The sequence below is a fragment of the Capsella rubella genome, unplaced genomic scaffold (assembly GCF_000375325.1).
Source record: "Capsella rubella cultivar Monte Gargano unplaced genomic scaffold, Caprub1_0 scaffold_3, whole genome shotgun sequence".
NCBI lineage: Eukaryota > Viridiplantae > Streptophyta > Magnoliopsida > Brassicales > Brassicaceae > Capsella > Capsella rubella.
This window is the reverse complement of record NW_006238921.1, coordinates 10,905,836-10,930,164: the sequence shown is the minus strand read 5'-3', so window position 1 is coordinate 10,930,164 and position 24,329 is coordinate 10,905,836. Positions and strand designations below refer to the sequence as shown.

The 24,329-nt window shown below is 38.6% G+C and overlaps 3 protein-coding genes across 3 annotated transcripts; 2 read left to right on the top strand and 1 right to left on the bottom strand.

Annotated features, from left to right (window-relative positions):
* The first annotated feature begins 1,521 nt into the window (after nt 1-1,521).
* On the top strand, nt 1,522-7,020 carry LOC17891465. Its single transcript, XM_006299125.2, is given in 5 exon segments — nt 1,522-2,838; nt 2,962-3,643; nt 3,770-3,979; nt 3,982-4,258; nt 4,260-7,020. Coding segments are annotated over 5 exon segments (5,247 nt in total).
* Nucleotides 7,021-9,527: 2,507 nt separating this feature from the next.
* LOC17891661 (N-alpha-acetyltransferase 35, NatC auxiliary subunit) lies at nt 9,528-15,991 on the top strand. The gene is made up of 16 exons (XM_006297009.2): nt 9,528-9,769; nt 9,969-10,036; nt 10,217-10,372; nt 10,597-10,764; nt 11,318-11,462; nt 11,864-11,949; nt 12,474-12,746; nt 12,884-13,027; nt 13,189-13,320; nt 13,800-13,898; nt 14,039-14,098; nt 14,318-14,522; nt 14,666-14,784; nt 14,875-14,943; nt 15,080-15,178; nt 15,629-15,991. Exons 1-16 carry the CDS (start codon nt 9,658-9,660, stop codon nt 15,854-15,856), a joined length of 2,163 nt encoding a protein of 720 aa, XP_006297071.1. The 5' UTR covers nt 9,528-9,657; the 3' UTR covers nt 15,857-15,991.
* Nucleotides 15,992-19,608: 3,617 nt separating this feature from the next.
* Nucleotides 19,609-21,822, bottom strand: LOC17891835. Its single transcript, XM_006299819.2, has 4 exons — nt 20,791-21,822; nt 20,290-20,737; nt 19,719-20,058; nt 19,609-19,648 (listed from the first exon to the last, which is right to left on the bottom strand). Exons 1-4 carry the CDS (start codon nt 21,820-21,822, stop codon nt 19,609-19,611), a joined length of 1,860 nt encoding a protein of 619 aa, XP_006299881.2.
* Between the last annotated feature and the right edge of the window lie 2,507 nt (nt 21,823-24,329).

The following is a 24,329-nucleotide window of genomic DNA, read 5'->3' as shown; positions in this document are numbered from 1 at the left end:
AGGTTGCTATTTGCGGGGTATCGTAGTTTGGGTATGAAAATACCGCCAGTAAATACTCGGGGTTGATTTTTGCTATTTTCCCGTTATAGTCCTCCAAGAAAACATACATTTTATGCTTAAATCTTTGGAATCATGCTGCTTGACATAGAAACTCTGATGATCTAATGATATGTGCTGATTCTTAGCATATACTCCAGCCCATATTTTCCCGAAATCAGAGCGACACCTAGCCTATTTTTCTTGTTTCTGATTTCATTGAAATTTTTTCTTCAGATCCAAAATTTTTAGAATTGTAATCAACTCTAATTGTGGCTGACAGCTTGGAAAATACAACTTAAAATATATGATCAAATGTGATGCCTCTTGTTATTATTTATACTGAAAAGATGTAGCGTTAATCGAATATATATTTTTGTTAATATTCTTTTTTAGGTTAAAAAATAAATAGATTAAGAAAGTAAGAATAAGAAATGTAAATTATATATATTTTGTATATTGTTTTTCAAAAGTTTACAATTCTCTTTTTTCTTTATATTTCGATTTTCCTTTTTATTTATATTTTTTATAAGAAAAGAAATAGAATTTAAAATTTTTAATTAATTAGATGGAAAAATGTTAATTAATTAGATGTTTAATCCTGATTGGTCGTTTAAAATCCTATGTGGACGCCCTCAAAAGCTTATAGCTTCAACTTTTATATAGTATAGACTAGGTCTTTCACCCGCGCGTAGCGCGGGTTTACCTTTATCGAATTTTTTTCTTCAAAAAATAGTTTTTGGGGTTTTTGAACATAAGTATCATTTTTGGTATTTATTAGATTTTAGTATAAAAATATTCTAAGATTAAAATTTAAACATATTAAACCCAGATAATTTTTTCCTTGGTTATTTGCTATTAGTAAATTAGTTCCCATATAATATACAACAATATAATTTTAAAATAAATTAAGAAACTAAACTAAGAAATTACGTACTCATTTGGACATACATGTATATGTACATGTTTTTTTTAATTTATTTATAAGATTTGCTATTAGCAAATCAATTTTTTAGATGGAGAAATATATTTTGACTAAAACTATAAAATTACATTACAAAAAATACATAAACATTGGACCTCTCATAAGCTATACTAATCCCATTGTCATTCCTCTTTCATCGAAAATAAAGAAATAATATTGTTATGGCATTGGAGAAATCTACCTTGTTATGTTCTTATTTCATTAATTCAGACTATTTCAACTAAAACCGTATTTCTTTTGAACATAAAATAACTTTTGTTTACATTCTTAAGAATATCCATAAGATACACCGCATTGGTCACCTGATCTCCTCACAACGGACAGCAAACCATCAAGAGTACTCCCAAAGAAAAAGATTCCATCGTCCTATCCACAATGAGCACGAAACTTGCCACAAAAGGATGATTTAGGCCTCAAGTCTAACCACCCAATGGTTTTTACCAGAAAAAGAGTCGACATGTAATCAAGAACTTCTGGTTCCAAGGCATTGAACAGCTAGGATGCGGTTGGAGTTTCCAAACGGGGTTCACGGGGAGCCGGTAATCACTGTTGGACAGGAGGTGGTAGAGGCTATGAATGGTCTATACAAGCAGTGTATGATAGTAAATGTTTTGGGTCGTCACGTCACGGTGGAGTCGTTTAATAGAAAGTTAAGGGAGTTGTGGAAGCCGACAGGGGGTATGTGTGTGGTGGATCTACCAAGACAGTTTTTTATGGTTATGTTTGATGCAGAGGAGGATTATCTAGCTGCAATGACCGGAGGTCCTTGGAGGGTTCTTGGTAGTATTTTGATGGTGAAAGCTTGGTCTCCCGAGTTTGATCCGCTTTGTGATGATATTGTGACTACGCCAGTGTGGGTCAGAATATCGCATATTCCGGTGATATTTTATCACCGTGCAATTCTTATGGGGTTTGATGAAGGGCTCGGGAAGCCTCTTAGAGTGGACATGACGACGTTGAAGATGGAGCGAGCACGGTTTGTACGTGTGTGTGTGGAGGTAAATTTGCGGGATCCTCTGAAGGGGTCATTGTTGATCAATGGTGAACGGTATCATGTGTCCTATGAAGGGTTGACTCACATATGTCCGACGTGTGGTGTGTATGGACATATGGTTAGCGGTTGTCCAAAGAGAGTTATCATGCCACAGATCCCAAGGAGTTCACAAGAAGTGGATACGAGACAAAGTAGTGGTGAGAGGGATGATCAAGGCTTCACAGAGGCCCGAGGCCGGAGTAGAAGAGTGGTAAACAAACCGGTTGGGTCTGTGACAGGAAGTTTGAGTGCGCAAGTACCAGTACAAGACAAGATTGACATTGCTAGTGGAGGTGTGGTTGGAGTAATTGATACCTCGAATCGTTTTAGTGGTTTAGAGAGAGAGTTGGGAGTGAAGGAGATGACGGATGAGGTTGGTATGAGTGAGGCTAATAAAGAGAATGAGAATAACCCGAATGTTGTGCGTCAAGGGGACTTGAGGAGAATAACTGGAACGGGAGCATGGGATAAGAGTGGTTTCCGAGAAAGAGGAGTAGAGAAGAGAATTGGTGGTACTAAAGGAATACGTCATGCTAGTGCTAAAGGAAAGAATCTGCGACGCAATGTTCCTATGCGTGGTTTGGTTTTTGGTCCAACGAAGGGGGAGATGATAACCGAAACTTCCGGGAAACGTCTCCGGCTAGATAATGAGAGTGTTGGTCGGGAGGAAGGCTCGTATTTGTTGGATAGTGAGGGTGTAGCGGGAGAGAGGAGACCGTTGCAGATTTTGGAGGATAACATGGAGCTTACTAATGGAAAAGAAGTTGAGACTTCTTCTTTAGAGGTAGTCCTCCATGAGAGTTTGTTGGTCGCCGATGGCGTTGATGGGGATAAATAACAATTTTCCCCGGCTGTTCTTTATGCTTTTCAAGCTATAATGATGAATTGTTTATTATGGAATTGTCAGGGGGCGAATAAACCCAACTTTCGACGTTCAATAAGATATATGTTGAAGAAGTATGACACGGATGTGGTTGCTTTGTTTGAGACGCATGCTGAAGGGGAGAGAGCAAGTAGTATTTGTCAGCGTGTGGGTCTAGAGAACTCGTTTAGAGTGGATGCGGTAGGTCAAAGTGGCGGGTTATGGTTGTTGTGGAGGTCGGGTGTTGGGAGTGTGGAAGTGATATCATCTTCTAGCCAATATATTTGTGTAAAGTTGGTTAATGGTGAGGAGTATTTGACTTTGGTTGTGGTTTATGCGGCGCCAACTGTTAGTCGTCAGAGCGGCTTATGGGAGGAGTTACGGGTCGTGGTCCGCGGGGTGGAGGGTCCCTTAATTATAGGGGGGGACTTCAATACCATTTTAATGCTGGATGAGAGAACTGGGGGGAATGGAAGACTTTCATCGGACTCTTTAGCCTTTGGTGAATGGGTGAATGATCTTTCATTAATAGATTTGGGCTTCAAAGGTAACAAATATACTTGGAAGCGTGGCCGTGTGGAGAGTACGTTTATAGCTAAACGTCTTGATCGAGTGTTTTGTTGTGGTCATGCACGGTTAAAATGGCCAGAGGCAGTTGTCTCCCATCTTCCCTTTCTATCTTCGGATCATCCACCCCTTTATGTTCAACTTTGCCCACGAGAAGATATGGATCCAAGACAGAGGCCTATCCGTTTTGAGGCGGCTTGGTTGAGCCATGCAAGTTTCAAGGAGATGTTATCGGCTTCTTGGGATCCGGGTATTCCAACTCTAGAGGCTTTGAGTAAACTAAAGTGGAAACTGAAGAAATGGAATAAGGATGTTTTTGGTGATGTTAATAATCGGAAAGAGAAGTTGATGGCCGAGATCAAGGAGGTACAAGAGTTGTTGGACGTTCATCAGTCAGATTCTCTTTTAGTGAGGGAAGAACAATTATTAAAAGACTTTGAGAGCTTATTGGAGCAGAAGGAGACAATATGGTTCCACAAGTCGCGGGAGAAGTATATTACCTTGGGGATAGGAATACGACCTTCTTTCATACTTCCACGATTATTCACAGGAGGAGGAATCGCATCGAAATGCTGCGAGGAGAGGATGATAGGTGGGTTGTGGATAAGAAAGAGTTAGAGAAGTTGGCCCTTTCGTATTATTCAAAGTTATATTCACTTGAGGATGTGAGTGAAGTGAGGGAGTCCTTACCTATGGCCGAGTTTGTTGGGTTAACAGCAGCGGAGAAAGATGGTTTAAATAGACCATTTACGGCGGAGGAGGTAGTGGTTGCGGTGTTTTCAGCCCATGTTTTACCAAGATTGTTGGGAAATTGTTGGGAGTTCGACGTCACGCTTTGTACTTGATTTTTTCAATACCGGGATGCTGCCGAGATCTACGAATGATGCTTTGCTTGTTTTGTTACCAAAAGTTTCGAAACCAGAGCGAATTACACAGTTTAGACCGATAAGCTTGTGTAATGTTTTATTCAAGGTAATCACCAAAATGATGGTTATTCGCCTTAAGGGGGTCATTTCCAAGCTTATTGGTCCAGCCCAAGCTAGCTTTATCCCGTTAAGTATTGACAACATAGTAGTGGTTCAAGAGGCAATCCATTCGATGCGGCGTAAGAAAGGGCGTAAGGGATGGATGTTGTTGAAATTAGATCTTGAGAAGGCCTATGATCGGATTCGTTGGGATTTTTTGAGGGAAACGTTAGAGGCAGCGGGTTTATCGGCGGAGTGGACGAGTAGAATAATGGAGTGTGTCTCCAATCCGTCAATGTCTATATTATGGAATGGTGAGAAGACGGATTCTTTTCAGCCAGCTCGGGGGTTACGTCAAGGGGATCCTCTCTCGCCCTATTTGTTCGTGTTGTGTCTTGAGAGGTTATGTCATCTCATAGATAATGCGGTTGGAGAAGGGAGCTGGAAACCGATTACTCTATCGAGAGGGGGACCGAGATTATCCCATGTGTGTTTTGCAGACGACTTGATCTTGTTTGCGGAAGCCTCTGTAGCTCAAGTCCGTGTTATTCGGGGAATATTGGAGAGGTTTTGCTTAGCTTCGGGTCAAAAAGTAAGCCTAGAGAAGTCGAAGATCTTTTTCTCGAGTAATGTTAGCCGAGATATGGAACGGTTAATTACCATGGATAGTGGCATTGGTTCTACAAGAGAATTAGGCAAATATTTAGGGATGCCAATCTTGCACAAGCGGATTAACAAGGAGACGTATGGTGAAGTGTTGGAGAAGGTTTCTTCACGGTTAGCAGGTTGGAAGACCCGTACGTTAAGCCTGGCGAGTCGGATTACTTTAACTAAAGCAGTATTGTCTTCTATCCCGGTTCATTCTATGAGTTCGATTATGATGCCAGTATCGACTTTAGAGAGCTTGGATCAGTTGTCGGGGACGTTCTTGTGGGGTGGCACAGCGGAGAGGAAGAAACTCCACCTGTTATCTTGGAAAAAAGTTTGTAAACCTAAAGCGGAAGGTGGTGTGGGGCTGCGTTTGGCAAGACATATGAATAAGGCTCTTTTAGCTAAGGTGGGATGGCGACTTCTCAGTGATGACACTAGTTTATGGGCACGAGTCTTACGAAAAAAGTATAAGGTGGGTGATGTTCATGATCATTCATGGATGGTGCCTAAGGGTACTTGGTCGTCAACATGGCGTAGTGTGGGCGTCGGTCTGAAATATGTGGTTTTAAATGGTTTAAGCTGGGTACCAGGGGATGGGAGATCAATTCTCTTTTGGTCCGATGTTTGGTTGTTGGCGGAATTGCTGTTGCAACGCCTTATAACTCCATTACCGGTTGAGGAAGAAGGTAGGAGGGTCGAAGATTACTGGATTGATGAGGCAAGCTGGGACATGGCGACATTGAGGTTGTACCTTCCTGAGACAATTATACAACGGTTGTATGCGGTGGTTATAAAAGGTGTATTCGGACTACGAGATCGTATATCTTGGTCCGCTAGTCTGAATGGTGAGTTCGGTGTTCGGTCCGCTTATGCTCTTTTATCGGCTGATAACACTTACAAATCTTCTATGGAGCGTTTCTTTAGTCGGATTTGGGCGGTAGTAGCTCCCGAGAGGGTTTGTGTTTTTTTGTGGCTTGTTGGTAATCAGGTGATTATGACTAACATGGAGCGAGTAAGGCGGCATATATCGGATTCGGGGGTTTGTCAAGTGTGTAGAGGAGGTATGGAATCGATTTTGCATGTTTTGAGAGATTGTCCGGCGATGTCAGGGGTTTGGTTTCGTTTAGTTCCTCCGACCAGAAGACGTGACTTTTTTACGAAGTCGTTACTAGAGTGGTTATTCGATAACTTGGGTGATGATTCGATGTTGGGTGAGAGCAGTTGGTCCACATTATTCAGCATGGTGATTTGGTGGGGATGGAAGTGGCGTTGTGGTAATGTCTTTGCGGTGCAAGGAAGATGTCGGGATAGAGTTTGTTTCTTGCGTGATTTGGCTTTGGAGGTCACACGAGCTCATGTAAATGAACGGGGAGGACCAAGGTCAAGTAATAGAATAGAAAGGTTGGTGAAATGGACGAGACCGGGTGCGGGGTGGGTAAAATTATCCACGGACGGGGCGTCGCACGGGAATCCGGGGCCAGCTACAGCGGGTGGAGTGGTCCGAGATAGCAACGGGGAGTGGTTAGGTGGCTTTGCTTTGAATATTGGGATATGCTCAGCACCAATGGCGGAGTTGTGGGGAGTGTACTATGGACTAGTGATTGCTTGGGAACGAGGTTTTAGACGGATTGATTTAGAGGTGGATTCGGAGTTGGTTGCCGGTTTTCTTCGGACAAGGATAAGTGAGTATCATCTGCTGTCTTTCCTGGTACGGTTGTGCCATGGCTTTATTTCACGGGACTGGATAGTTCGAATTACGCATGTGTATAGGGAAGCTATTCGTCTCGCAGACGGATTAGCTAACTATGCTTTCTCTTTGGATTTAGGTTTTCTTGCTCTTGATTTTTGCCATGATGTTTTGCATTCCATTTTGTTGGAGGATGCAAATGGGGTTGAACATTTACGTTTTATGCGGTTGTAAGTTTATTTTTTTTAGTTTAATAATACGAGGGAGGCCTTGTCTCCCTCTCTCTCACCAAAAAAAAAAATATTTTATTTGTTTCCATATTATATGTTTTGTTTTCCTTTTTACATAATTTTAATTATAGAAAAAAATATTATATTTAAAAAATGTTAACTATATGTCTCATCTCGATTGGTCGTTTAAAATACTATGTGGACGCTCTAAAAAGCTTCTAGCCTCAACTTTTATATAGTACTAGGTTTTGAACCCACGCTACGCGTGGGTATATTTGATATATTTTGGTTAAAATTATTTATCGTTGATAATTAATGAATTAACTACTCAAAACAACATCGTTCATCTAAACTCCTAAACTCGAAATTATATGTCTTTCTTACTTTCTACCGTAACTTAGTTTTATATTTCCAGAATACCCATACTAAATTTCATAAACAAATAATCAAGATATCAGTAATTAATAAACAAACAAATGAAGATATCAGATTGTGCTTTTTACCTTAGCATCTTCTGCCTAACATCAACTCCAATTACTACATTAAAAGACTTTTTAAATCAAAGATTCCAATATAATCAATACTCCTATTACATAAACAAAACGTAAAAAACAAAAAGTTAGAATTGCACTAAACAATTAAAACACACCAAAATAATACAACACTATAAAAACACAATTATAACCTTGAATGGAACACAAAATCATAAACGGATGATAAGCAAATCAAATCATGGAAACAATTCAAAAACGCAAATACAAAAAAAAAAATATTATCAAAAAATCTAAACTACACCAAAAAAGAAGAAGATCAGAACTACGAAACTAATAGCAAAAGATACTAATGTAAAAGTCTAGACTTTTTATTTATAGTTGAATTGTTAGGGCTAATTTTCTTAATTATTCAAGTCGATTTTACTTTTTATAAATAGAAATTTACTTAAACAAAATATTCACAATAAAGTTTGAAGTATTTTAATTTAAAAATTTAATAAAAATTAAGTATTTTCGTTTTTAATTTAACAAAAATTAAATTTTTATATTTTGATTAGTTTTATATCATTTATTTTTTTTATGTAAAAGTAATATTAAATTTAGAAATATTTCCATGTTTTAAAATATATCTTTTATTTCCATATATATATATTATTATTTGCCTTTTTACAAAATAAATCTTAGCATAAAATTTGTCATAATTTAAAAAATGTTAAATAATGAGTTGTCTAACCGTGATTGGTCGTTTAAAATCCTATGTGGACGCTCTCAAAAGCTTATAGCCTCAACTTTTATATAGTATAGACTAGATGTTAACCCGCGGTGTACCGCGGGGACAATTTTTTTAACTAAATTTTTTAATTTTGAAGTTATATTTGTTAATTTTGATAGATAAGTTTTTATAACTTATTTTTTTGTTAAAAAAATAAGTTGTATTTTTTGTTTGTTTTGTTTTGTATTTAAGCTTGTACAATTGTATTTTGATTGTTTATTTTATAATTTAACCCGTGGACCGCGAGTCAATCAAACTTTTACATAATTATAGTTTAATCAACTTAATTAAATATGTATAATATTTAAAACAATGAATTGATGATGACATAACATCTTTTAGTTCAAGTTATTTGATTTTAGACTAAAATATTTTGTATGTAAACAACTCATAAATATATATATACTCAAACTACTCTCTCACATGACCCATGGACATTGAAATTTTTCTTCTACATTTTCAAAAATTATACTATTTTGTAATAGTATTATAATATTTAAGTGATTTTTTTCTTTAAAACACTCCATTTTATAAGTTCATGTAAAAACTCCATTTTATACTTTCATGTAAAAATAAATCACATGACCCGTGACCTGTGGTTACAAAAATAATACTATTTTCATAATTATTTTATAAATCATTATAAAATATGGGTAAATGATTGTAAATTATTTAACGAATATGGGTAAATTATTTTCCGATTTTATGCAAGATCGTGTTTGATATATTCCTTAATTTTCTATATACGTTTTTTGGTCAAAATTATATTTAATTCAACATACCATAAATGTAGGTTTAATATAGATTTTATAGACATTTTGAATTTAAATTTAAAAACGATTTTTAGAATATTAAATTATTACTTTTTTAAACAAAAATTGATTTAGGAAAATTAATAAATTTAAGAGAGATATTGTAGGAATCAATTTTGTTTGGCGATTTTATAGCCATATTATTTTAGGAATATCAAAAATATTATAGAGAGATTTTAGGAGATTTTAAATATTGGTTTTATAATTTTATTTTCAAAAAAATTAATATCAATGGCATTTTTTGTAAATACTGTTGAAACCCAAAATTTATTTTCTAACTTGCTCCACAAATGTTAATATAGATAGATTATTCTTCAAAAAAAAATCAAGTATTAAATGTTCAAACAAAAAAAATTATTTTTAAGCTTTTTTCATAGAAAAAAAAAAACACAGAGGATCCGACCCGGTAATTACCCTAAACGGCCCAGGCAAGTGTGCAATCGAGAAAGACGAGACTCACACCAGAAGTAGCAAAACCCCCCAAAACCGATTCGCTTCGATTCGAGAGAGAGAAGCAAAAACAGAGCTCCTAGGGCGATTCACAAGTTCCTGTACAACCAACGATGCAACCACATAGTGACGAAGACTCGTCTTCGATTCATCACGATTCTATCCCTTCCGGTGATACCTCCGTCTGGGCCGATGTTTCGCCTCTCCTCTCCGCCGCCTGCTTCGGTACTCTCTCTCTCTCTCTCTCTCTCTCTCTCTCTCTCTCTCAGGAATTAGAGTTGTGTTCATAGTATGCTTTTGATTCGATGGTTGAGTATTATGTGATTATATCAAGTTGTTTGAGTCTCGATGAAGTTATGTAAGTTACCTTAAATGTATATTCATGGAGATATTTTTCTGATTTTGAGTTTTGTTTCTTTTGCAGATCTTCAAGAAGGACAACTCATTAATGGAGATAATTTCCATCTTTTTGCTGCAATGTCTGCTTTGGAGGTTTCACACCTTTTAATCTTATAATATATCTCCCCTGTAATTCTTATTTCTTCAAAATATAGCTTTTGTTTCCATACTTAGCTTGTGAGGTTGCAGTACTTGTAGCACAAATTGTGTCTGATTGGTTTTAGTGTTGCAATCTACTCTAAATTTTTAATTTATTTTCCTGATTTATTGTAGATAATGGACCCAAAGATGGATTCTGGAATGGTATCTACCTTTTATTCTATAGATGAAGCTATCGAAAGTGGTTTTGCGCCTGTTCCTATAAGCTCTGATAGTATTGTTAATGTGCAATCCATTATTGACATTATGGACCATCTTCTGGCTTGCGAGGTAATCTCTGTTAAAGATGTGCTAATATAATACTACGTGAGTTGTAAGATGGAAACTTGAGTATATAGCCTCTCATATTTCCTTTTCCGTAAAGAATTAATCACTTTGCTCATTGAAATTTCTGATAAAGAGAATAGTATGTAGCTAACATCGTCGATTTGGAGTTTCTTTATCCACAATTTGTGTCTTTTGTGTCTTTCTTATAAACTCTCTACTTTTTGCAGGCAACATGGCACATGGGTCATTCGTTGGCCCAAACTGTGTTTTCATGCATCTATGTTCTGAGGCCTGAGAGGACATCTTCACAGGCTCTATTGCATTCTTATTGTAGGGTCATCCGATCAACTTGCAGGGCAGTTGTTTCTGTAGTTTCAGATGCACGTACAAATGAAGTAATTAACTTTTAACAATTTCTGGTCCTCTTTTACTCTTGCGGTACTAAGAATGTTTCTGTGTGTATTTTTTTTATTAATGGTTTAGTTTGTGCCCAATGTTTGCTTCTTAGATCTTTTAATCTGTCCAACATTTTGTTTTCTGGCATAAAGAAAAGCAGGTGTTTACCCATTTTGACATTTCATAGTTGTCAGTAACCATAAGCTTATCTGAGTTAATATGTTAATTTTCCCCAGTTTAGTTTAGAAGCCACATTCCGTGCTTGGTGACATCAGAGATGAAAACGGGATTCACTTTATTCTCCTATCTTGATGAAGTCTTTGCATTTGTTCTCATCTAGTCTAGGCAGTTATTTTTTAAATCTTGAGGTGATTAGCAGAGGGTAGTACTTATTTGTTTAGAAAATTTCCACCATTGCCCACCGCTAAATGCAGATGAAAACTTAAGAATATATGTTGTGATATATTTTGGATAGAAGTTTCTCTTGACTAGAGAAAGGCTGTCATGAATATTTTACACTGAATGATTCACCTGTTACCTGCTTATTAACAGGAAGAGGATCTTTTTACCATGACTTATGGACTTCCGTTTAGTGGAGATGAAGATGCCAAAGGCTTGTTACTCTTAAATGCGGTCGAAGAAACAATATGTCGTCAGCTGCGTGCTTGTAAGGCTACAAGAAGGAGAGCGTTAGAAGGTACTTTTTTCTTTGCATATCTTCCTTTTCTATTTTGCATGCACACACATGCAGAATAGATATACAAAGAGAGTATTCATATGATGGGATTAAAGATTCTTCTGTTGCCTCTTTTCATTTCTATATTGTTCACACATATAATGGTGATTTTGAATTTGAAGACAGTCTAATGCATTGTACTTAGATATTCTGCAACTGCTTTCTAAGAGTATACGACAACGTAAATCATCCCCTCTCGCCTATATATGATAACTTTGAGTCTTCTGCTGCATAATGATTTATATGTAGAGTCCGCTGATCATTGCAATTGATTTTTTTCTTTGGAACTTTGGCCATTAATTGTAACACTGTTCCACAGCAGCACAAACTGAGTCCAATAAGTTTCTTTTTTTTTCCTAAAGATGCAGAATTGGAACCTTTACAAACTAATCCCCACCTGGAAGAAAGTTTTTGCAAAGCTCTATTATGCCGGATACGCTTCCGTAAGGTCTCATGCTTTATTTATTCTTTCTTTGATAAATGTTGTTTATTTGCTCGTTTTCTCAACTTTAGTGTTTAGAGGTCATGTTAACCGGTGTATCATATACTCTTGAGTTTATTCCTTTGTGATAATGTATTCTGGTGCCCATCGGTGAACACAAGTTCTATCTTACTTATTGAAGAAGAAATTACTACAATTGATAGTTAAGATGTACATTTGGTATTTTCTCGAGTGTTCAATTTGTCTGGTTAACGAACTACACAGAACATGAGTATGATTGAGTTGCTTTTCCTCACACTGGGTAGTGATAAACAGAGTTACATATGTTTCTTCGTGTCATATTTTGTAAGTAGTGTATTTCCCACTTTTTCGTTACCTATTTATCCTCATTTATGGTTAGAAATACTCCCCAAACATGTGAATCGCGATGTAGATATTATTTTATTTCTTAAGCCATTTTTTCTTACCTCAGTAGCTGTTATGCACTTATACATTGCTAGTTGTTTTAACATTTTCTCAATAATTTTCAGCATTTTCTACACGCTATTAATTGTATGAAACGACCACAAGGACGAGGCCTTGAATTGGCAAGGAAACACATAGCCTATTGCATAACAGAGCTAGATTCTGTTCTGGAGTCTGCGGAATTTCTAAGATTAGATATTGTTGAAAATGGCGAAAACGGGATAGAAGAAAGTACAACTGCTTCTGGTCGTTCCCCAATTGGATTTGATCCTACTTTAAACAAAAGATTATCAGCTCCAACCCCACCGCGTGCTATTAAACTTCTTTCTTGGAAAAAGGTTGGAACTTTCAAATTCGGTATTCATAATATATTGTGTGTCTATATATACACACACTGACATAGAGAGATAGAGAGAGATAGGCTGAAATAACTTTTGGTTATTAACTTTTTTTTCTTCAAATTTTGCTTCTCCAGGCTATTGACTATTATGTGAAACTTCTTCACAATCTGGATCAGATCTGTGTATTCTCATTGGAACCAGATTTAGATCACGTCTTGCAGTTTGTGATTCAGTTTCAAAATTCTCGTCCTGATTTGGTTGCTAGGGCTCATCTTCAGGTGCCTTACTTTTAACTGAATACATCAATATCTTGCAGCTCTGTGCTTTCGAGCACCCATAGACCATTTTATTCTTGTTTTGCATAATGCATGTTTGCCCAAAAATAAAAGCTAGCATAATGCCTTATCTTATATACTCAAAATTCTATCTTGTTCTACAGCTTCTCCTTGTGCAAGATGGAAAACTTTACGGCCGTGATACCTTTTTGACTATATGTGCCAGATCTCTTGCGTTGGATGTCTCGAAAAACCATGGCCTTCATATGAATGAGTACATTCTTCAACTTAATCAGGTGCTTTATTAGAAAAATACATTGGGTTCATTTTTTTATCTACAAACTTGTCTGAGGTAACTCTTTATTTTTCCTAGTGAGTTACTCTCTAAAAATCTCTGGTTTGTATTAGTTATTAATTAGACTAAGACAAATAGATGGCCAAATTCCTTGACAAGGGTTTGAAACTTGGTAAAACCTTGAAAAGAATATTTTTTCATTGGTTTTGTTTAATATTTGGTGTTTGCCTTGTAAGCCGCAATATCAGAGAATTTTGGCATGAGCGATGTAAGTAATTTGCATTCATTAAGAAGACTTTTATTATATAAAAAATACTGGTTTTGTAGAGTTTGATCAGAATACTTGAACTTAACGTCTTAGTGTTTTGTGTTTGTCCTAGCATCTGGATCCTGATAAGTAATAAATGGATCATTTATATATTTAGCTGAATTTTTCCTCAAAAATCTCTATCTGATCTCTGATCTCATTTTGTGGTGCAGTTGATGATTAATCTACTTAAAATTCTCTGTGCTAATACCCCATGGCAGAGGCGTAAGCTTGGGAAAATCTTAAACGACTGGAGAGTATTCCATGTGCAGGTTATACCATTTGTGCCTTTGTTGGAACTGTATTATTCTTTACTTAGCTATATGTAAGCAAGCTTACCCTAAAATTTTGTGCATAATGATTTGGGTTTTTTTGGCAAGATCTCATTCAGTTATGGTACTTTGTTTGGCAGATGGGGATTACTGTTGGTCAAATGATGCAGGGTGATTCATCACGAGCATCGAAAAATGGGGTAGGTTTACTACCATCACTGTTCCTTGCAAAGACGCCAGGTCCATTTGATCAAACCTCTATCTGAATCTAGTTGACGGCTGTTTATTCATTGTTTGAAGCAGGAACAAACCAGTAGTCTAAATTCCTACAAATTTTGTTTTTCTCCTTCCAAATTTTTTGGATCTATTGATAAGCAGATATCAAATATTGTCTTAACTTGCATCTATGTACCTTTCAGGATAAGTCTCTCATCATTTTAAATCATATATATGGTTGGTTAGATGAGCAAATTAACTGGGTGGCCATTCGCTTTCTCATGCTGGGGTTTGACCTAGACCTCTACTCTTCAAGTGAATATTGCATGGTATACTGGTACATGTATATTATACTCTGGAAGCTTGCTGAAAGAGCACGTTTCAGGGTCTTAATCATTGTCAACACTGGTAAGCATTCATTTACCCATTGTTTTTTTTGTGGTATCCTAGTGTTTCAGAGATGAACCATCTGTACAATAATTGGTTTGGCATAACTGCACAACGTATTTGTATCTGTGTATAATACACTTATGTGTCATCATCTGTGTCAGAGGAAAGAAAAGCAAAGAGGAATAAGGAGTATTCTAGGGACATGGTTCGGGAAGATCGGATTAGTCTATGGGTATTGTTTCTCCAATGTCAGACATCCCTTGCACAAGGCCTCGCAGTGGTACTTTCTGTTTTCAATATCTTGCTTTTAAGCTCCTTTGATGTTATCAAGTACTTCAAACCTGAACAAACCTATTGTATTTACCCATAGATGATTGCTGCTTTGAGAAATGAAGGGATGTGTTTAAAGACTGAAGGGCCATTTAATACCGAAAATGAGGTAAAGATAAGTCCCTTTATCTGTTACTTAGTTGTGGAATTAAGGTGTAAGATGCAAACTCTCAGCTTTAGTAATAGGTCAGGGTGATATCACTTCCGGTGTATGACTTCGATTTCCCATTTTCCTCAACATGCAGAAATTTATCCAGCATTTTGAACTCCTCCAGAAGGCATCGCTTCCCGAATATGACGCATATGAATCATTCTCAGAATCTACATCTCATGCTCGTCTTGACGTAAGTGTCCTCTATACAACTTTTTTCTTATGCTTAACTTTATTTACTTTGTTAGATGAATTATAGAAGTAGGCGTGTAATAGTAGGTAAAGGTTGGATATGGGTATTTCAGCTATCTAAATCTAATACCTGATGGCTGAAGTATACATGTAAAAAATGGGCCGGATGATTCGTGAATCAAGTAGTGTAAACTTGGTTAATAAGGATTTACTATACATTTAGAATATGTCCATTGTAGATTTATCATTTTAACTATCCGATTAAAAGCAATAACTTGGTTGATAAATAAACACAAAATGTTTTGAGATCCCAATCTTCTTTGAGCACATAATAACATAGGTAACGTTCACTATCTTCTAGTGATGAGTGATGACTGTGTACATGTATAATTTACGTTGTTGTCTCCATGTGAACATGTGAAAAGAGTTGTATCCATTACTTTTGATGCAGTATCTTCCGATGTATGAGTACTTTCACGATGCTCAAAAGATCGCTAAGGACATAAAAGTTGGTTACGCTAACGATCCTGATAAATTGGCTGAAGTAAGGGGATTAGAGAAAGTCGCAGAACGCAATATTGTTGCTGTGAACCTTTTCTGTCAGGACCGTTCGCTTAAGGTGTCGTTTGAGTTCACACACCATCCTTATTTTGCCACTGCTGTTGTCCGTAGATCTTGAAACTCAGTTTCTCTCATTCACTTGTTGCTACTATACAAATCCAATTTTGGGACATACCCTATTTAGTTTTGGAAACAAGTTTGGTTTAATTAGTTCTCTCAGCTTTTTGTTCAATTTATATAAAGTTTTTTTTTTGGTAGGAGGCAGGAGACAAAAGTCTCCTACACTTTATTCAAAATAAAATAAAAATTACAACCGAACTTGACGAGGGTACGTCGACCCATTAGCATCCGCTATCAACTCTAATCGAACACTCTCCGAACAAGCATCAAGATAATAAAAACCTAAAGGTAAAGAGAAAGCATAGTTAGCTAAACCATCGGAGAGACGATTAGCTTCTCTATACACATGCGAAATACGGACCAACCAGTCCCTAGAAAGAAAGCCATAGCACAGACGTATTAGGAACGACAACGGATTCGAGTCACTTATCCCTGTCGTAAGAAAACCCACAACCAACTCCGAGTCCACCTCCAACTCCACCCGGTTCATCCCACACTCCCAGGCCATGTAAAGCCCATAGTACACTCCCCATAGCTCCGCAAGAGGCGCCGAACAAATACCTATATTAAACGCAAAACCTCGACACCACTCCCCATTACTGTCCCGTAACACCCCTCCGGCTGAGGCAAGACCGGGATTACCTCTAGAAGCGCCATCCGTGTTCAACTTCACCCACCCCTCATTTGGTCGAGCCCAAGAGATTAGCCTTTCCACTCTACGGACCTCTCTCGCTGTGCCCAACCCCGTACGATGAGCCTTAAAAACCTCCAACGCAAGATCCTTAATAAACTGCACCCGGTCCCGGCATTGACCATTCCCTCCAAATACATTGCCACAGCGCCACTTCCATCCCCACCAAACCGCCATCGAGAACATTGTGGACCATGAACAACCACCAACATCATGCATATCTCCCAAGTTCGCATATAACCATTCAAGTAAAGACAATGTAAAGAAGGTACCTATAAGCTGTCTTGGTACAATTCTATTCCAAACCCCCGACATCGCTGGACAGTCACGGAGTACATGAATAATAGACTCTTCACCACACTTACATACTTGACAAATACCACTATCCGAAAGATGTCGACGTCTCCTCTCCATATTTGTCATGATAACTTGATGCACGCCTTGCCATAAGAACACATTCACTCTTTCGGGGGCCACAACTCTCCAAACCCGAGAGAACAACAAGCCTAAGTATTGACGGGGCGTATCATCCTGCGTAATAAGACCATAAGCCGACCGGACTGAAAACGACCCATTTGAATCCTCACCCCAAGACAAACGATCTTGCACTCCCGTCACTGTATCAACCACCACAGCAGCTAAACGCAACCGTACAGAATCCGAGACGTAGGGAACAATACTGCTCAGCTCCCACCCGGTGTCATTTCGCCATAGATCACACACTTGCACTTCCGTATACCCCTCTGGCAGCGGTTCTCTCACATATTCTCGAAGCGGGCGGCTCAATAACCATTTATCCTCCCAGAAGCGAATACTCTTACCATCTCCCACCACCCAACTAATCCCTTGTAGAATCACCTCTTGAGCAGCCAAGGTTATACTTCTCCATGTAGACGACCAAGAACTCTTCGAAGCTAACCACGAGCGATCATGAACATCCGTGATTTTATACTTGCTTCGCAAGACAGCGGCCCAAAGGCTAGTTTTATCATTCAAAAGGCGCCACCCTACTTTTGACAAGAGAGCTTTATTCATTTTCTTTGCTGATCTAATACCAAGACCCCCTTCATGTTTTGGTAAACAAACTCGCTGCCACGCAATAAGGTGTTGTCGTCGTTTCTCCATAGTTCCTCCCCACAGAAAATTCCGTGAGACTTTCTCCAACCCATCTAGAGTCGCCTTAGGTAAAGCAATGGTACTCATAGAATGAATTGGAATCGATAAAAGTACTGCCTTCGTTAACGTCACCCGACCCGCAAGGCTCAAAACTTGCTCTTTCCAACCTGAGAGGCGTGAGGTAACGCGTTCCAAAATATCCCCAAATGTTTCCTTATTCAGTCTTTTATGCAGCACCGGCATGCCAAAATACTTGCCCAAGTCCCGCGTTAACTTAATCCCACTCTCATCTGTGATTAGCTTCTCCAAATCCCGATGAACGTTGTTGGAAAAGAAAATTTTAGATTTTTCCAAACTAACTTTCTGTCCTGATGCATTACAGAACCTCTCAAGGACCCTTCTAATAACTCGAATTTGCGAGACCGACGCTTCAGCAAAAAGGATGAGATCATCCGCGAAGCATATGTGAGAGAGTTTCGGCCCACCCCGAGACAAACTAATCGGCTTCCACTCTTTTGAACCAACAGCAAGGTCGATTTGATGACACAACCGCTCCATGCACAGAACAAACAAGTAAGGTGACAAGGGATCCCCCTGTCTTAAACCCCTCTGCGGACTAAAAGCATTCGTCTTCTCCCCGTTCCATAACACCGTCATTGCCGGACCCGTGACACATTGCATGATCCACGTTATCCACGTCTCCGGTAAGTTCACCGCCTTGAGAGTATCTTCTAAAAAGTCCCATCTTATTCGATCATATGCTTTTTCCAAATCCAACTTAAGCAACATCCACCCTTTCCGACCCTTTTTCCTCCTCATTGAATGAACTGCCTCTTGCACCACTATAATATTATCTGTGCTTAAGCGTCCCGGGATAAAACTAGACTGTGCCGGGCCAATTAGCTTAGGCATGACTTTTTTCAGCCGGTTAACTAAAGTTTTAGTAATTGTTTTAAACAACACATTACATAAACTTATAGGCCGGAACTGAGAGATCATCTCTGGCTTGCCTATTTTCGGGATGAGAACAACCAACACATCATTTGCTCCCTGAGGTAGTTGGCCAGTGGCAAAGAACGATAACACAAACCGATTCACTGACTCACTCACCACCTCCCAACAGTCTTGGTAGAAGACCGGTTGAAAACCATCCGGACCCGGGGCTTTAAACCTACCCATACCACGAATCGCATCCTCCACTTCTTTGCCCGCAAAAGGAGCGTTCAGGGCTACAACTTCATCCATTGACAACCTCGGGAAGCCATGCGGATTCAATGTTGTAACAACCTCATCCACATCCTCCAAGGAGTACAACCGCTTATAGTATCTTACAGCAAGGTTCTCAAGCTCTACCAAATCCGAAATCCACCTTCCCTCATCACTCTTCAGCATCTCAATCCTATTTCGCCGTCGCCGGATTATAGTGGAGGTGTGAAAGTACTTAGTATTACGGTCCCCAAAGGCAATCCACTTCTCTCTTGATTTCTGAAACCAAATCAATTCCTCTTGTTCTAACACAATATCAAATTCCTTTGTCAGCTCTTCCTCTCGCTTTAGAAGATCATCACTTTGACAAATTTCCAATCTGTCTTGAACCAATTTAATCTCACTAACCAGTTTCTCCTTACGTTTTTGCACATCTCCAAAAACCTCTTTGTTCCAACGTTTTAAACACTCTCTAAGTTTATCCAGCGCCTGAATAGTCGATAAACCATTATCCCAGGACTGTACCAAGAGCTCTTTAAAGCTTGCATGTTGAAGCCACGCTGCCTCAAAACGGAAAGGCCGTCTACTCGGATCTCTTTTACTATCGGGGCACAATTGGATATAAAGAGGGGAATGATCCGAGGACAAGAAAGGAAGGTGAGTAACTGAAGCCTCCTGCCACTTCAACCTCGCATGAGCAGAACAGAGTACTCGGTCCAGTCTTTTAGCTACAAAATTCATCGCCACACGCCCCCTACGCCAGGTAAATTTATTTCCCTTGAACCCCATATCAATGAGACAAAGCTCATTAATCCAATCACCAAATGCAATGGAATCCGCAGATAACCTTCCATTCCCACCCGCTCTTTCATCAATCCTTACAATGGTGTTGAAATCTCCACCCACAAACACCGGTTCTGTAATGTTATGTATCTCATCTCGAAGTTGGTCCCACAGCCCACTTCGCCTAGTAGCAGACGGAGCAGCATACACCGCAATAACATGGAGACTATCCGTCCCGTTCACAATTTTGGCATGGATGAATTGGTCCGAGGAGTTCACAATCACCACATCGCCGATACCAGACCGCCACAACAGCCACAAACCTCCACTTTGGCCAACAGCATCCACCCTGAAAGAGTTACCAAACCCCAGCCCTTGACAAATCTGACGCGCTCTGTCACCTCCTGCATGTGTTTCAAACAGAGCTAGCACATCCGTGTTATATCTTTTCAGGATATAACGGATTGATCTTCGGAAATTTGGTTTGTTCGCCCCCCGGCAATTCCAAAATAAGCAATTGATCGTCATTGATAATATCAAAAAGGATATATGAATTCCCGGGGACAAACGTTATGCTCTCGTTCCCTCCTCAGCCAACGCAGGAGAATTAATGTGCATAACAAGCTCCCTGTTACCCAACTCGACACCCAACTGATGCATAGCCCCCACATTACCAGAGCAGGCCTTAGTATCCAGCCCCCTCGCCTTGTCACCATCATTAACAAAAGCTCCTCCCGGTCGGCCATCACTCTCCTTCTCCATCCGCAACCTCTTCCCCGACACAGATAGCTCCACCTCACCCTTGCTTGGGCCAAAAACCAAACCTCGCATCGGCCTGCCTCCTCTACTTTTGGGCTTAACTCCCACGTTCTTAGGCCCATTAGGTCCTATAGCAATTCCCAGACCAGCCCGTGTCCCTTTAAACACACCACCAAAATCTTTGTTTGCCTCTATGCGCTTCCCGCCGAAAACACTTTCCTTCTCTACCATCACACCCTTCCCATTATTCAAAGAATCTGAGAGAATCTCATTCTCCTTATTCTCCTCCCGTGAATCAGCCACTTCCCTTACATCACCCGAGATCTCCTCACCCCCAAGCTACCAAACTTATTAGAAATGGAAATATTCCTAATAACCTTAGTCACCGGGATTTCCCGAAGATTACGATTCTGAGAACCGCCCCGAACTCCGACGGTCGTGTTACTCTTCTCCTCCCGTGGTTTAGTTCGCCTCTCCCTATCTCGAACCACTGCAAACCCATCATCCATCGAACTAACCTCACTCACTACTCCACCCGATACCACTTGGGCATGGACAGAAACATTCTCCTTCACAACTAGGGGGCATGCATGGACGAGATGACCGTACATCCCACACTTCGAACAAATAGTCGTCAACCCCTCATAAGACACAAAGTACCTCTCTCCATTAATCAATATTGTACCTTTTAGCGGATTTTTCAAATCAACCTCCACACATATTCGGGCAAAACGAGCTCGCTCAAACTGTAACGTGGTAAGATCCACTTTAATCGGCGTCCCCAAACCTTCCGCGATACCCATCAAAATAAATTGATGATAGAAATTCACAGGCAGATTCGATAATCTGATCCAAACCGGTGTCGTTGTGATCTCATCTCTTAACGGATCAAATGATGGAGACCATGCTTGAGTAAGAAGGCAACTCCCAAAGACCCTCCATGGTCCTCCTGTAAGAGCCGCCATGTATTCCTCTTCCTTCTCAAAACGAATCATGAAGAATTGACGTGGAAGATCCATCACGTGCATCGCCCCCGCCGGTTTCCACAAATCACGCAATCTTCTGCTCAACACCGAGACCGAAACACTACGCCCTAAAACCTTAACAATCATACACCTCCGCCACAACCCATTCATAACCTCCAACACCTCTGCCCCAACCGTGACAACAGGTTCACCAGCCTTCCCATCCGGAAACTCCACACACAACCTCTCCTTCACAAACTTTGCATCAAAAATACCCTCCGGATTCGGCATACCATTCGAACCACCGGCTGCCACCATCTTCGCCCACGACCGCTGGTTATCCGGTGGATCACCCGGAGGTCGACCACAATCTCCCACATCCACCATCGACACATCCTTTTCACTCGTCCCCAAAACCCTAGAGTCGCCTTCGAGAGCCGTCATAAGTTCTTCTTCACACTTTGGGTAAGTATTTTAATGGCGAGTTGAGTTGTATAATTTATATAAAGTTTTGTTGTACAATTTTGTTGCTCTAAGAAATTTAGCTATTATAAATTTTCAACTTGCTTGTTGAAGTATTGTTTTGCATAACACGTGCCTTGTTTAAGTATTGTTTTGCAATAGAGTTGAGTTCTTTATCCTCCATCTTTCATTCCAAACTTCTAAATATATTTTGAAGATTTATACCATTGACAAGGACTAGTAAACCTATAACTAAAGAAAAAACGCTTTATTGAACATTTATATAATGGCTCGTTATTACGCTTCTCATGCATACATACCAATCTATATTGTATAACCTTAGATCACCACACAGCCACTGCATCAGAGTTGGTTGAGGCTGCTCTTTCTCTTGCCATGGAGAAGGCAGTCCATACGCTGCTTCTCATTGGTTCCCCAAAAGAAACCATGCTTCAAAAGTTGTATGGAAAACTATAAAGATGTTGTAGCCTAGGGGCTATAGAAAGCAGAGTGGTCGACATAGAAAGTATTAATGTCGATCATGGATGTGTATAATCATATTACGTTTGTGATGAGCGTAGGAGACTCTTGTTGTAGAATCTCGAAATTGCATTCAAATTTACAATATGTTTTGTGTATTACAGTCATTAGTATGATCTTAGAATTTATTCTTGTCTATTCTTGTTTTTGTTTTTTTTTTCTTTTTTTATCACCTTCTTGTCTATTCTTGTTATATTGAGATAAACACATTTTCTATGGGTCTGATTCGTAACATGAGTGAGAAAAGTTTTAAACTAACACACACACTCATTGTCGTCGGAGATAGTCAATCTTAGTTTGTAAATCGAGAAACTTGCTAACATAAAACATAAGCTTTGTGATAAACTCGATAGTCTTTTCACAATTTTCAATGTATGAGTAAGCCTTACAATTATTTGATTAGCCTAGTCGCTCCGATTTAAGTTGCACACAAGTTGAAATGCCAACCAATTGGTTTTGTCCATTGATTTTGTTTATCTAGTCAATCGAATTTATAAACCAGCTCATACTATAGATAATAATGATTATTGAGCTTAATTAGTCAACATCATACATATGTTATTGAGTTTTACTTCAAGATCCACTAAACAACATTATAAATATAAATAAAAGTATTTAAAATGTTGCATTATATATTAGGGACTAAAATATTGTGTCTTTTGACCAAAAAAATATGGGAAAAATGCCATAAAAATCCTGGAGCGTACGATTTCGTTGGTTTAAATCCCGAACTTTCCAACTGTTGATTTAAATCACAAACTTTTTGTTTACTCTCTCTTTAATATGAAACTTTAATTGACTTTGCCAATTTAGGCACATCGTTAAATCGCCAAACGGAGCAATTAAACGGGTTTGAATGTCATTAACGAAATCCGTCAAATACAAAATGAAACCGTTTTAACATAACCCAAACACTTAATCGATTCAACTTTTTCCCCAAAACACTTAACAGAAAGTTGAATCGATTAAGTGTTTGGGTTATGTTAAAAACGGTTATATTTCATATTTGACGGATTTCGTTAACGACATCTAATTTCGTTTAATTGCTCCGTTTGGTGTTTTAAAGATGTGCCTAAATTGGCAAAGTCAACTAAAGTTTCATATTAAAGAGAGAGTCAACATAAAGTTTGTGATTTAAATCAACAGTTGGAGAGTTCGGGATTTAAATCAACGAAATCGTACTCTCCAGGATTTTTACGGCATTTTTCCCAAAAAAATATATTCCACATGAATTTATTATGTTTTTAGTAACCTTGGATTTTATATTGACTATAATAGGATTAAAATCTCAATGGCTCCTTTCGGTCTAACTTCAATCACAAAAACGTCCACTTATTCTCACTACCCCATTTCCTTGGGACCAAAATCTTTGATGCCCTTTGACCTATATCTTTATTCTAATAAGGGTTTGACCAAAGGAAAAAATAATTAATTTACTTAAAAAAATCGAAAAATGGGTGTAAATACCTACACACCCTTACTAAACCTAAAAATTACAGATCCAACCACATAAAATCCGAAAACCCATTTCACTTTTGGATATCCATCGGATCTTTCACCCTTTTGTCTTCCTCATCGATTGAAAAATCATAAAACTCTCAAATACTAAGTGTTTGAAAAATCCAAATATCACAAGCAGTTCGTCGAGTACAACTAAGGACAACTTGATTCTGGGTAAGTCAAAATCAATGATTCTTTGGGTATTTTATGTTAGATCCGCTTGGATGTTTGTCGATTTAGGTGTTTTCGATTTGTTAATCTAGTTTGGGGTTGTTGATTTTTTTTATTACTCAAGTATGTTGTTAATTTGCGGTTATTTATTTTGTGTGAAGGATAAGAGAATGGTGCGTACAAAGAACACAAGCTTTAAGAAAGAATCAGATCTAGTAGGTGAAATCGAAAAGGCAACAGATGCAATCGTAGAAGAAAATGGGACTCGTGGAAATGAT

Excerpts from the sequence above, each read along its gene's own strand:
- LOC17891661 (XM_006297009.2), top strand. The coding sequence starts at position 9,658 with ATGCAACCACATAGTGACGAAGACTCGTCTTCGATTCATCACGATTCT. Across the intron at positions 9,770-9,968 it reads CCTCTCCGCCGCCTGCTTCG|ATCTTCAAGAAGGACAACTC; the intron begins GTACTCTCTCTC and ends TTTCTTTTGCAG. Across the intron at positions 10,373-10,596 it reads ACCATCTTCTGGCTTGCGAG|GCAACATGGCACATGGGTCA; the intron begins GTAATCTCTGTT and ends TACTTTTTGCAG.
- LOC17891835 (XM_006299819.2), bottom strand. The coding sequence starts at position 21,822 with ATGACGGCTCTCGAAGGCGACTCTAGGGTTTTGGGGACGAGTGAAAAG. Across the intron at positions 20,738-20,790 it reads GGGAAATCCCGGTGACTAAG|ATCTCGGGTGATGTAAGGGA; the intron begins GTTATTAGGAAT and ends GGGGGTGAGGAG. Across the intron at positions 20,059-20,289 it reads TCAGTTGGGTGTCGAGTTGG|GAGGTGACAGAGCGCGTCAG; the intron begins GTAACAGGGAGC and ends AAACACATGCAG.